This window comes from Equus quagga, chromosome 4, assembly GCF_021613505.1.
Source record: "Equus quagga isolate Etosha38 chromosome 4, UCLA_HA_Equagga_1.0, whole genome shotgun sequence".
Taxonomy (NCBI): Eukaryota; Metazoa; Chordata; class Mammalia; order Perissodactyla; family Equidae; genus Equus; species Equus quagga.
In genome coordinates, this window is record NC_060270.1 from 21,998,274 (window position 1) to 22,011,894 (window position 13,621).

At 33.0% G+C, this 13,621-nt stretch overlaps 1 protein-coding gene across 1 annotated transcript in view; it reads left to right on the top strand.

Annotated features, from left to right (window-relative positions):
* Nucleotides 1-13,621, top strand: part of STXBP5L (syntaxin binding protein 5L) — a 352,935-nt gene that overhangs the window by 156,321 nt on the left and 182,993 nt on the right. The window contains exons 7-8 of the mRNA XM_046659436.1: nt 7,865-7,948; nt 13,151-13,274. Of these exons, the coding sequence (XP_046515392.1) occupies nt 7,865-7,948; nt 13,151-13,274 (208 nt within the window). The remainder of the gene's footprint in view (nt 1-7,864; nt 7,949-13,150; nt 13,275-13,621) is intronic.

A 13,621-nucleotide genomic window follows, 5' to 3' on the forward strand; every position in this document is an offset into this window, starting at 1 on the left:
ACAACAAACATTGGTAAATCTAAGGGCATAGTTTATAAAAATCATAATGATGACTTCTAGGAGTATAACATATTGAGGATTAATATACAAGTTAAAAATGGGTCAAAAGTTGGGATGAAGTCCACTGAATTAAAGTTCCAAGGTCCTTATAACTTCTAGAAAGTAACACAAGTATTAATTTAAATTATAGTTTGATAAGTCATGAAAATATTTTGTATTCTTGTGAGTAACACTAAAAGAATAATAGATATATTTATAATGGATAAGTTAATAGAGTAGGATACTGGGATAATAAAAATTAGTAACTCAAAAGAAGACAAAAAAGGAGAAGGTAGCATTAAACAGATGAGATAAATATAAAACAAGTAGGTAGATTTGTTCTAAACTATGTCTGCAGTTACATTAAATATAGACAAATTAATATGCTAAAGGACAGTAATTTTCAGACTGTGTTAAAACAATGATATGCTGTTACAAGAGACGCACTTTAAACTTAAGGATATAGAAAAGTTGTGTATAAAAGGGTAGGAAAAGATATAGCATGTAAACCCTAAGCAAAGAAAACTGATGTAGCTGTACTAATATTAGGCAAAGTAGATGTCTTAGTTCAGGCTGCTATCACAAAAATAGTGTAGACTGGATGGCTTAAACAAAAAACGTTTGTTTCTCATAGTTCTAGAGATGGAAAGTTCAAGATCAAGGTGCCCGAAGATTTGGTGTCTGGTGAGGGCCTGGTTTCTAGATGGCCATCTTCTTGCTGTCATAACGTGGTAAAAAGGGAAAGAGATCTGTCTGTAGTCTCTTTTATAAGGGCGCTAATTCCATTCATGAGGGTTCCACTCTTATGACCTAATCATCTCCCAAAGGCCTCACTTTGTAATACTATTACATTGAGAATTAAGATTTCAATATATGAATTTTAAGAGGACACATACATTTAGTCCATAAAAGTAGACTTAAAGGCAGGAACATTTTCTAAGGGGAACATTTTGTAATAGAAATAGAGTCAATTCAGTAGGAGATGTGATAATCCTAAATTTGTATGTCTGATAACATAGCTTTATAGTGTATAGGCAGTGCTTGCGTTGCATGGTACCATGTTAACTGAAATGTGCTTATATGAACCATGTTTTTGTTTTGCATGGTTCCTTGGTGTATGTGTGTGTATAATTTGACAATACTAAGAAATATACAGAAGTCCCCCTTATCCACAGCTTTGCTTTCTATCGTTTCAGTTACCCAGTCAACCACAGTCCAAAAATATTAAATGGAAAATTCTAGAAATAAATAATTTCTAAATTTTAAATTGCGTGCTGTTCTGAGTAGCATGATGAAATCTTGTGCCATCCCACCCAGGATGTGCCTTTATCCAGTCTATCTATACTGTGTATGTTACCTGCCTGTTAGTCACTTAGTAGCCATCTTGATTATCAGATTAACTGTTGTGGTATCACAGTACTTCTGTTCAAGTAACCCTTATTTTACTTAATAATGGCCCCAAAGTGCAAGAGTAGTGATGCTGGCAATTTGGATATGCCAAACAGAAGCCATAAAATGCTTCCTTTAAGTGAAAAGGTGAAAGTTCTTGAATTAATAAGGAAAGAAAAAAATCATATGCTGAGGTTGCTAAGATCTATGGTAACTTTTATTACTGTATATTGTTATGTGTTCTATTTTATTATTAGTTATTATTCTTTGTCTCTTACTGTGTCTAATTTATAAATTAAACTTTATCACAGGTATGTATGTATAGGAAAAAACAGTATATATAGTGTTCAATACTATCCACAGTTTCAGGCATCCACTATGGGTTTTGGAACATATCCCTCTCTGATAAGAGGGAACTAGTGTAAAGTAAATTTGACAGAACTAAAATGAAATATACTGAAATCCACAGTTGTAGTTGGAGATTTTAACATACCTCTCTGAGTCACTGAGAGAATAAGCAAACAAGAAGTGATTAGTGAGGATAAAGAAAATCTTAACATGATTAACAACTTGATTGCTACATATAGTACCTTATACCCAATACCTGCAGACTATACATTATTTTCAAGGGTATGTGGAGTATTTACCAAAATTCTACACTTGTTGAACCATAAAACACGTTTCAAAAAATTTCAGAAGATTAAAATAATACATAATATATTCTCTAACCACAAGAGAATTTAGCAAGATTGTCAATGAAAGATAAATAAGAAAGCTCCCAAATGCTGGTAATTAAGCACACACTTCTGGATAACATATGTCAAAGAAGAAATCAGTATTGAAATTAGAATATATTTTAAATTAAATTACAATAGAAATATGATATGTAAAAACTTGTGGAAAGTAACTGAAGCTGTGCTTAGCAGGAAATTTATAGCTTTTGTTGCATTTATTAAAAAGTGAAGAAAAACTGAAATTCAATAATCTTCACATAAAGATAGTAAAATAGTGGATTAAACTCAAAGAAAGTAGAATAAAGATAATAAGATGTGATGTTTAGTTTTATGTGTTAACATGACTGAGCCATGAGGTGCCCAAATATTTGGTCAAATATTTTTCTGGGTGTTTCTGTGAGGGTGTTTTTGGATGAGATTGACTATAAATCAGTAGTATTCAGTAAAGCAGCTTGCCCTCCCCAGTGTGAGTGGGCCTCATCAAATCAGTCTCCTGAACAGAACAAAAAAGCTGAATCTCCCCTGAGTAAAGAAAATTCCTCCTGCCTGACTGCTTTTGAAATAAGATACCAGCTTTTTCCTGCCTCCAGACTTGACCTTAAACATCACCTCTTCCTGGATCTCAAGCCTGAAGGCCTTAAGACTGCAATTACACCGTTAGTTCTCCTGGTTCTCAGGCCTTTAAACTCAGACTGGAGCTGCACAATAGGTTCTCTGGGTTTCCAGCTTGCCAGCTCACCCTGCAGATCTTGGGCCCTGTCAGCCTCCAGTTAATCATGTGAGCCAATTCCTTATAATAAATCTCTTTCTGTCTCTCTGTACATCCTATTGGTTCTGTTTCTCTGGAGATCTCTGACTAATACAAAATATGAAATCAAAAATTAAAAGAAGTAGAAAACAAGAACGTAGTACCTTAGCAAAAACAAAAGTTAATTCTGTGAAAACACTAATAAATCTGATGCATCTCTGGCAAGTCTGATCAAGAATCAAAGAGAGATGGCACAAGGGAACACAACCAATTTGTATTCATCCCAGGAATACAAAGTGGTTTTAACTTTTCAAAATAAATGTAATTTGCATATTAACAGAAATGAGGAGAAATAATGTATGACAATAAAAAGATACATAAGAAGCACTTGATAAAATTTAACTTCTCTTCATGATAAATAAAAATCTCTTGTTACGGTAGGAGAAGAAAGGAACTTCATTGATAGGAACTTTGCTAATTTACCCAAAATTATGAAAATATCCTACTTAATGGTGAGTTAATAAAGATTTTCCTCCTCAATCAGAAATGAGACAGAGATGCCTGCTACACGCCTCTTCTATTTAACACTGTCCAGCTGTTGACAATATTACTTGGTAAAGAAGATAAGAAGGCATTGGAGCTCTCATTTGCAGCTTATGGAAATGGAAACTGGTACAACCACTTTGGAAAACTGCTTGGCAGTATCTATTCAAGTTAAACATACTCTTACCCCATGGATCAGTATATACCTGACAGAAATGCATATATGTGGTTACCAAAAGACATATACAAGTTTGTTCATAGCAATGTTATTTCCACTTATATAAATTTCAAAAACAGACAATAGTAACCTTTAGTGTTAGAAGTCAGGATAGTATTTTCCTTTAGAGAAGAGGATGAGTCTATTGACTGGGTAAGGATGTGAAACAGGCTGCTGAGGGTCTGGTATTGTTTTTCTTCTATTTCTGATTTTTCTATTGTATTTCTTGACTTAGGTAGTAGTTTCATGGGTATGTTCACTTCATCATAATTCATTAAAGACACGTATAATTTGTGTACTTTTCTCTATGTATACTTCAATGAAAGTACTTATTAAAAATTAAACACCTGTTCCTAATAAAATAGATTTATAAAAAAATGAATCAATTCCTACTTCTTAACTATATATATGTCAAATATATATAGAATCTTGGATCTTATTTGATGGAGAAACACTAGAGGCATTGCCACTAAAGTCAGGAAGAAAGTAAGAATGCCCACCCTCTCCACTGTTTTTAACGCTATAAGATGCTTTAGTAATGCAGTTAGACAAATACAAACGATTAAAGGTACACAAATTAGGAAGAAGTAAAATAGTCTCTATTTTAGATTATATGATAATATACCTGGAATGCCTAACAAAATCAACATTAAAATGAATACAAACAGTAAAAGAACTTAGAAGATAGCATGCTAAAATCCAACTGTAGAAGTGATGCACTCTTAGAAAAGGTAATGAGGAGAAGACTCCATATAAAATAGCAACCAAAAATTCAAAATAATTAGCTATAAAATTAACAAGCAGGGGCTGGCCCGGTGGAGCTGTAGTTAAGTTCCCACGTTCCACTTCTACAGCCTGGGGTTTGCCGATTTGGATCCCAGTGCGGACCTATGCACTACTTGTCAGGCCATGCTGTGGCAGGCGTCCCATGTATAAAGTAGAGGAAGATGGGCACAGTTGTTAGCTCGGGGCCAGTCTTCCTCAGCAAAAAGAGGAGGATTGGCAGCAGATGTTAGCTCAGGGCTAATCTTCCTCAAAATAAATAAATAAATAAATAAAAATAAAAAATAAGAATGGAAACCTATTTAAAAAACAACATAGAGGGCTGGCCCGTGGCCTAGTGGTTAAGTTCGTGTGCTCAACTTCAGCAGCCCAGGGTTTCACTGGGTCAGATCCTGGGCGCGGACATCGCACTGTTCATCAAGTCATATTGAGGCGGTGTTCCACATGGCACAACCAGAGGCGCTTACAGCTAGAATATGCAGCTATGTACTTCGGGGGCTATTGGGGAGAAGAAGAAAAACAAAAAGAAAATAAAAAGATTGGCAACAGATGTTAGCACAGGTGTCAATCTTAGAAAAAAAAATTAACAAGAAAATCTCTTTATGGAAAACTTTCAAACTTCCTGAAAGATGTAAAAGTGTGCTTGAATAAATGAAAGATATCCTTTGCTGTTAGATAAGATGACTCATTATTTTTTCTTCTATTTCTTGAAGTTTAGTCTGTTTTTTCTTGACTTTCTAAAGTCAAATGCTTATAGTGGTAGAAAATTTAAAATTTTTCTTCTTTTCATTTGTATTCTGAAACTATAAATTTTCCTCTTGATGAAGATTCATCTGTGTCTCACAAGTTTCAACTTGAAACTTTTGTTCAGTTCTATTTCATACTTTTCATTATGATTTCTTCTTTGACTACAATTACTTGCAAATATATTTTTTAGCTGATGGTCTAGTGGTTTACATTAATGCTCTCACAGCCTTGACCTGGGTTCATTTCCTGGTCAGGGAACCACATCACCTCATCTGTCTGGCAGTTGTTATACTGTGGCAGCTGTGTGTTGCTGAAAGATATGCCACTAGTATTTCAAATATCGGCAGGGTCACTCGTGGTGGACAGGTTTCAGTGGGGCTTCCAGACTAAGACAGATTAGGAGGAAGGGCCTGGCCACCTGCTTGTGAAAAAATTGGCCATGAAAACCCAATGAATAGCAGCAGAGCATTGGAAGGTGAGCTCGTACAAAAAAGACAGGACAGGGTTCCACTCTGTTGTACACAGGGTCACTAGGAGTCAGAATCTATTTGATGGCACTAACAACAACAAAAAATATTTTCTAGTTTCCAAAATATTTTTGTTAATGACGTCTAATTTCATTTCAGGCCTATTAAAGAACATAGTGTCTATGATTTTGATTCTTTAGTATTTAATAATTTAACAGATATTTATCAGATACCTATTTTCTTCAGATACTGTTTCATGTCCTGATGATATGTAGTGAAGTCATCCTACTTCTTTGCCTTTATGGTACTTACATTCTATTGTGAGATATATATATTTTAAATTACTTATGTATATAAACATATAATCATATAAAATATATATAGTTATACAAAATTAGATGTATAATATGTATTTGTGGCTTGGGCGACATTCGTGTTTTGATGTGATCAGATATGATTACAGAGTGTTCTTGTTTTTATCTTGATTCATTGTGGTCACAGAGTGACCTTGTCTGATGTCTCCTGGATGTCAGAGGCTGCTTTTCTCTTTCTCAATTCTCTAAGTGATTCTAATGTCTTTTCATATTTCCTATATCATAATGTTGTATAGTTATCTCAATAATCTATGACATTTTGAGGTTCAATATTTATATTTTGTGATTACTGAGGCTATTGCTAGTAATATTTTATAAACAAAATGACTTCTATATTTCAGTAGTTTACTATGAAAAATATATCATTTTAGAATATTATTTCATTACATCTTGTGGCTCAAATTTTGAAAGGTTATGTTGTTCATTTTCTTGCTTAAGTTGTATTTTCCAAACTTTTTAGACTTACAAATCTTTCCATACACACCAGAGGAATTGTTTTTATAGTTCATTATTATATCTGGTATGTAAAAAGAGTTCATTTGAAGTTAAAACACATCTTAATACAGTATATATGACTTTATAAATTTTAGTTTAGGAAATATTCTTTAAGTTCACACTTAATTTTGACTTTTTAAATTTAGCAAGTCATTATGCCATTTAATTTATTATGTAAATAAGCTCATTTTTAAAGTCGATTTTAAAATTTATTGCCTGTGGTTTAATAATAAAACATTTAAATATATGTTACAATTTCAAAAATAAGTATATACATTGCTTTCTTGATATTTGGGATTTTGTTTGTTTTCTGTTAAAACTACTAGTTGGTTTATTTTTGTTATTTATTGTGTTCAGTTATAAAATGTTGAAATAAGTGATTAGGTCTCAGGAGGTTGGAGTAGTTTATAATAACCACTATATTTTCTGTTTTTACCACTGCTTTTTGGAATTACTGAAACATCTTTGTGCACTGTATAAAAGTTTTCATCACAGAAATACTACTAATGGATTTCAAGGAAATCATCTTAAGGCAAATTCATGAGAAATATTATCACTATTGGAACATTGGCCTATTTTTATTCTTCATGTTTTTTTTAACCAATGATAGATTAAATTTAAAATAAAACTACAAATGATAACTCAGAGTTGTATTATAGTAAAAGTCATCAGCACAGCTTCAGTGTTTAGCTGAAGGAGTCTTGAATATGATCATCTAATAATCATCTATTCTCAAATACTTCTATTTTAAAATAAAGAACATGTATTTTGTTAGTTGTCTTATTTATTGATTTATAAATAAATAGCAACCATTTTTAATGATGTGAATCTCTAGAATATCTTTGTGAACTTCTGAGCGTTCATAAATCACCGGTTTAAAATATTGACATGAGTCAAAGAGAAAATAGGATTTGATATAAAGAAATTTGAAGCCAAGTTTATGGCCACATTTTTCATGTGCATAGATCTGAATTGTATATACATTGTTTATTGAACTTGTCCTTTTTATCCTTTATTTAATTTTCATTTTCTATCCCATTTTTATTTTTTCCAATTTTTAATTTATTTTTATGTTATGTCATATATATTTACGTTTCCTCAATTTCTTTTTGGAATAAGGCAGATTTCATTGGTAAATGTGTTAAGTAGAGTTTGTCAATTTTTTTAAGTGTAGGTAACCTATATTCAAATTCAGGAAAAACTGGTATTCTAAATACAGTTGTAGTATTTAGTGTGATTTTACTTTATTGTATTAACATTAAACTTCATTTGGAGCAAGTTAAAATTAATGTTAGAATTACAAAAATGATTGTTCTAATGTTTTCCAGCTGCTAATAGGTTATGAAAATGGTACAGTAGTATTCTGGGACTTGAAATCCAAAAGAGCAGAACTGAGAGTTTATTATGATGAGGTAAGTGATTTCTACTGAAATATTTGAAAGGAGTATTGTGACTTCTTGCCTGTTTTCTGCTTTTAAGCTTTGTATGTCAACAATGGTTTTATCATTGGAAAACTGCCTGATTCTGAACTAATGCCTCACGCTGCCTTTTGGTATTTCACAACTTCCAATTCTGGGTTGTTCTCCTCCCTGAAATTCTACCTTGACTGCTATTTTGGACCCCTTTTGGCGTCTTATATACGTTCGTGACTGGAGCTTATTACCTATCCTTTTCCTTCCTTTAGGCTCCATACTTATGTCTTACCTCATTGTCCTTAAGGTCTCTAAAGACACTATTTACAGCTTCCTTAGAAAATTCTTTTTCTGTAGCAGAAAGTTTAAGTGGTCAGTTTGAAAGACCTTATCTTCTAATACTTGCTTCTTAGAATAAAGATTTCCTGTATAATTATACTTAATAAGACTCAGTAAGATCTTGAAGTTTTATTGTACATAGTTGAGCCTTGATCAGTTTTTCATTTACAGAACACAATGAACTCCTATTTATCAAGGAATAGTCTCTGAATTGATTCTTCAGTTGTTCAAAGATTGATTCTAGGCCATTAATTATTCCTCCTTCAGAAAAGGCTAATGTGAACACAGTAAGGCTGGGGGCAAAAGAGGAGAAAGGTGAATTACTTTTTTTTGTTTAAAGATTTTATTTTTCCTTTTTCTCTCCAAAGTCCCCCGGTACATAGTTGTGTATTGTTAGATGTGGGTCCTTCCAGTTGAGGCATGTGTGATGCCGCCTCAGCATGGCCTCATGAGCGGTACCATGTCTGCACCCAGGATTTGAACCAGGGAGACCCTGGGCCACCGAAGCGGAGCGCACAAACTTAATCACTCAGCCACGGAGCCGGCCCCGTGGATTACTTTTTGTAGCTGTGGAAATAAAGGTGATTCTCTATGCTCTCAATTAAATTTTAAAAATGGTAGAGTAGAGAGAGAGAGGAGGTAAAATAATCACTGTTTGCTTTCACCCATGCTTTTATGGAAAGAGTGCTGAAGAATTTAAGGCAACACAGATAAATAGAAAAAGAAATTAAAAAGACAAACAAAAACATTTCTTTTAAAACACTTCGTTTGTGTGCTCCCCCCATCTTCTCATAATAGTTAATTTTTTATGTTTTGATGCTTAAAGATATAAGCCTTCAGCTATCTCATACCACTCCCCACCCCCTGCCCCAATTCATTTCTTAGTGGTTCTGGCAAACTAATATTTTATGGTATCTACAAGACAGTTGTCCTAGTGACAGAGTTCAGAAGTAGATATTATAGCAGCTTGGTAATTTGGTCATGATCGATGAAAAATACTCTGGCAAGTGATGTCATACAATTATACTCTTTATGATCAACTTCCAGGTCATCTTGAGTCATAAGGAAAGAAGGTCCTAGGCTGCTAAGCTAGGATTTTCCTTTTGTTAAGTACACAAAATACAAAGATGAAGATGGAGATTGCTTCCTCTCTAAAGACTAGCAGCTAGATAGGAGTCCAAATACTATCTGGGTATTTAACCAGTTGGAACTAGAGTAGACTAGCTAAAAAGGAAATCCAGAGGAAAATGCTGAATCAACTAGTTTTCCTATGGCCTTGAAAAATGTGGCAGAAAACTTTCTAACCTTAAAAATCTAGCAAAAGTAATTTTGCAATGAAATGTTTAAATAAGGATTAGCAATGTTTGTCAGTAGAGTACTACACTACATCTACTTTATACCTAGAAATCATTTTAAATATTGATTTATATATGTATATATGTATAAATCTGTAATCTGTTTACCTTAATACATAATTATATGTCCTATCATTTTAATAGAAATAGTTATATACTTGATTTTACTGCCAAACTTTTCAAACTTTCCTCAGCACTCTCTCTCATATTGAGAAATCATCTGTAATACTTATCTGAAGTGTGTTTTCATGTCACCAGTGATCTCTTCATTAATGTACACAGTGACTCCTTATTAGTATTTTAAGTTCCTCACTAAACCTGTGGCTTTACGTCAGCACCTCTTTCTTAAAATAGTTTCCTCCTAGTCTGTGTCTTTCTACCTCATTTTTTTAGCCTCTCCTTTCTCTATCGCTGATTCTTTCCTTAAAGATACTCTTCAGGATTCTATGTCTTCACTCTGTTTATTTCTCCTCCAATTGACATACATGTTCATATCCTCTCCTATCAATTCAAATACTACCTTTATACCAATAAATTTTAAATCTGTATGTATATCTCCAGCCCTTACCACTCTCCTGAGCTCTACACCCAAATATCTGTTAGATGAGTCTAGAAATATCCCTATGGCAATAATGAATTTATAATTAAAGACCTGAACCTTTTTCTATGTTCTCTTTTTATATGAAGTTTCCATTAGTTCTTTCAGTTTAGAACCCTCAGAGTCATATTGGACCCTTTCTTCTTCTTCATATATTTTATGTAATCAGTTTTGTAGTATTTTTTATTCTACTTTTATATGTATTGTCTCTTATTTATTTCCTCTCTTTTTCCATTCCCACATTTGATGCTCTAGTTTAGATTATCTTTAGCCTGGAAGACTATAATAGCCTTTAATTAATCACATATCTTACCTTATCAGTATATCTTTCACTAACAAGATTATCATTTTAAGACGTGGTCAGATCATGTAATTCTCTGCATCAGAACCTTTGAATGGCTCCCACTTGTCAACAATGCAAAGTCTTTATTCCTTGACTAAGATTTAAGGCCCTGCTGCTATCTTTTACCTTTAGTTTAATTTACTGCATCCTTCTACATACTCCTTATACTGCAGACATAGTACTCACTATCTCCTAAACATACTTTTTATTTCCTACCTCCAAGCCTTTGCTCCTGCTCATTCCTTATCATGAACTCTCTTCTTTCCTCTTCTGCATATCAAAATTTTATTAATTCTTTAGCTGCCGTAAAGCTATTTGGACTATCAGACTACCCCATTGATGAATCTGCATTGATGAATTGAGCATTTTGTTTTGTAAATCCAAGATCATTTTCAGAAATAACTGTATGAATTTTATTTCCATATTAGCTGTGAAATTTTTTTTCATTACATCAATATTTTTTAATCTCTCACAGATAAATCCCACAGAGTTTGACATGAAGATAACCTTTTAATTCCTTGAGTAACTGCTGTTTTTCCTTTTTTCAGATTGTTATCTAGCTTTTGGGGTTTCCTTTTCCTTTTTTGTTTTCAAGAAGCTCAATCACAGCCACTGAATTGACCAAATGGACTAGTGTTTTATCTTCCATATTTTCTATCCTTGTAAATTCTTCTTGAGTTAGTTGTATTATATATTTTTTTCAGTAAACTCTTAAAGTCCTTTTTTAAGAAAAGAGTACCGTATAATCAAATAAATAGAAATTGAATATTTATCCATTGAGTTGGTTCAAATGCTGACTCTTCACTAATGCGCTACTTGATAGCCTCTTCTCTAATAACAAGTTGGTTTTACATGCCTACTCTTCTGTACAATAAATGTACTTCTTTTATAGTATTACTTAATTTAGTTTTGTGTTGTAGCTGTTATTTTTATATCTGTCTTCACCAGTAGGTAGAAATTCAGTGGACTAGGAAGAAGAGTGAGGGCTGGAGATGCTTTCTGTGCCCCTACAATTTGTAGCAAAGCAGTCTGAGAGAACTTTAAATTGACTGAGTTTCACCCAAGTTAATCATAGAGGAGGCAAGAAGCAACATTTCCCTTCTCACAAAAGTGCGAAGAAATAAGCAGAGGAAAAGACAAAGAAGAATCTTTTTTTCTTCTAACTGCCTCTGCAGAACCCTAGCAAAAAATAAGTCTTCTCTGCCTGGTAGTGAAGACAAGGGTGAGAGAAAACATAAGTCCAGGGTTTCATACTATCTGTTCCACTTAATCAGATCTTCCTTATCTTGAGGTACAGTTCATATCCTATTTCCTTGATGATATGTCTAGTGATTACTCTGGCTATCACTTGTCTGTAACTCTAATAATACTCTTTGGAAGTTCCAAACAATAAGTTAGTTTTATGTATATGTATATATAACATATATGTATATATATATACACACATATATATCTTAGTTTAGTATATAGTATAAATACATAACTTACTTTTATGTATATATATATATATATATGTATATATATATATACCTAAATGTTAAAAGTTTCAAAGCCGTTAAGTATTATTAATATTCATTTATATCAATCTTCCCCTATCTCGCAGTTTTTTAAATTCCTTTAAGGAAAGGCTCATGTTGTATACAGCTTTTATGGCTACTAGAGCTTCTCTCATTGTGCTTAGCACATTACCCAAGTTCTATATATACTTTATTAATTTAGAAGGAATACCAAAAGTGTGGAAATAACTTATTCATTCCACAGATATTTTATTGGGTACCTACTTTATGCAAGACACTGTTCTACCACTGGGAATGAAACAATTTAGGAAAATGGACTAATTACTTTTTAATTTTATCTAATTCATGTCTACAGAGTGAATCTATGAATATAAAAAATTTTAAACCCTTCTTGCTTCAAATCAATTTAAATGATATATGTTAGAGGCAATATGGTACAGTGGTTGAGAATATGGGTTTTGTAGTTAGATAGAGCTTCGCTTTGAGTTGTGTGAGCTGAAAAATTATCTCAATCTCTCTAGGTCTATTTCACCATGAATAAATTGGAAAAATAGTACCTGTTTATAGAATTAAATGAGATAATATACATAAAATGCTTACCATGGGATCAGGCAGATAGTAAGCCCTCAGATGGTAGCTTTTATGTAAATTATTTTCTAAATTGGCTACTTTAAGTGGAACTAGGCCTCTACTTTACCAGAAATTACCTTCTGATAACCTTGCTTTCACTTCTATGGAAATAATTTTTCAAAGATGCATTATAGGATATAGGGAGGGCATAGGATTTACCACCAACAATTCTGGGATCTAATGAAATTATGAAATTTACTTAACTTTTCTTTATCTCAGGAGATGAGTTTTTACAGCCTCTTATAAAACCTATAGATGGAGCCAAAGGTATTGTGATTTGGGTCAGAAAAATTGCATATGTTTCTTAAGTATTGTTGCTGGAATAATTTTATATCAGAATATTTTTCCTTTGGAATATAGAATGATGTAACATTTTGTTTTTTTTCCCCCTCAACTTGTTTCTAATTGTTATTTCATTAGGCTATTCATTCAATTGATTGGCATCATGAGGGCAAACAGTTCATGTGCAGCCATTCAGATGGTAGCTTGACTTTATGGAACCTGAAGAGCCCAAGTCGTCCTTTCCAGACCACAATTCCACATGGTAAGATGTCTGCTTTCAAAAGAAATGAACTCTGGAGATACAATGCCTTGACTTAAAGTAGGAGAGGTGGTATCAGTGTGTTTGGTAGAAAGAGGTGATAGGACATAGTGTCTGATTCTAAATAGCTTTTTATTCCTCCTTCAGATCCCCACATTATGTCCCAAAACTTTCTGTACTTCCCTTCTTCCTGTCTATCCACTTTTCTACTTTGTAAATGATACGTATGTAGAGACTTTCCCAACCAAAAATTGGATAATGGATGGTTGATGTATCTGAGGCAGAGATAATATAGGAAATTTGGCCAGTTTTAAAGGTTAAGGACCTAGCAAGAGAATGACACCATATAG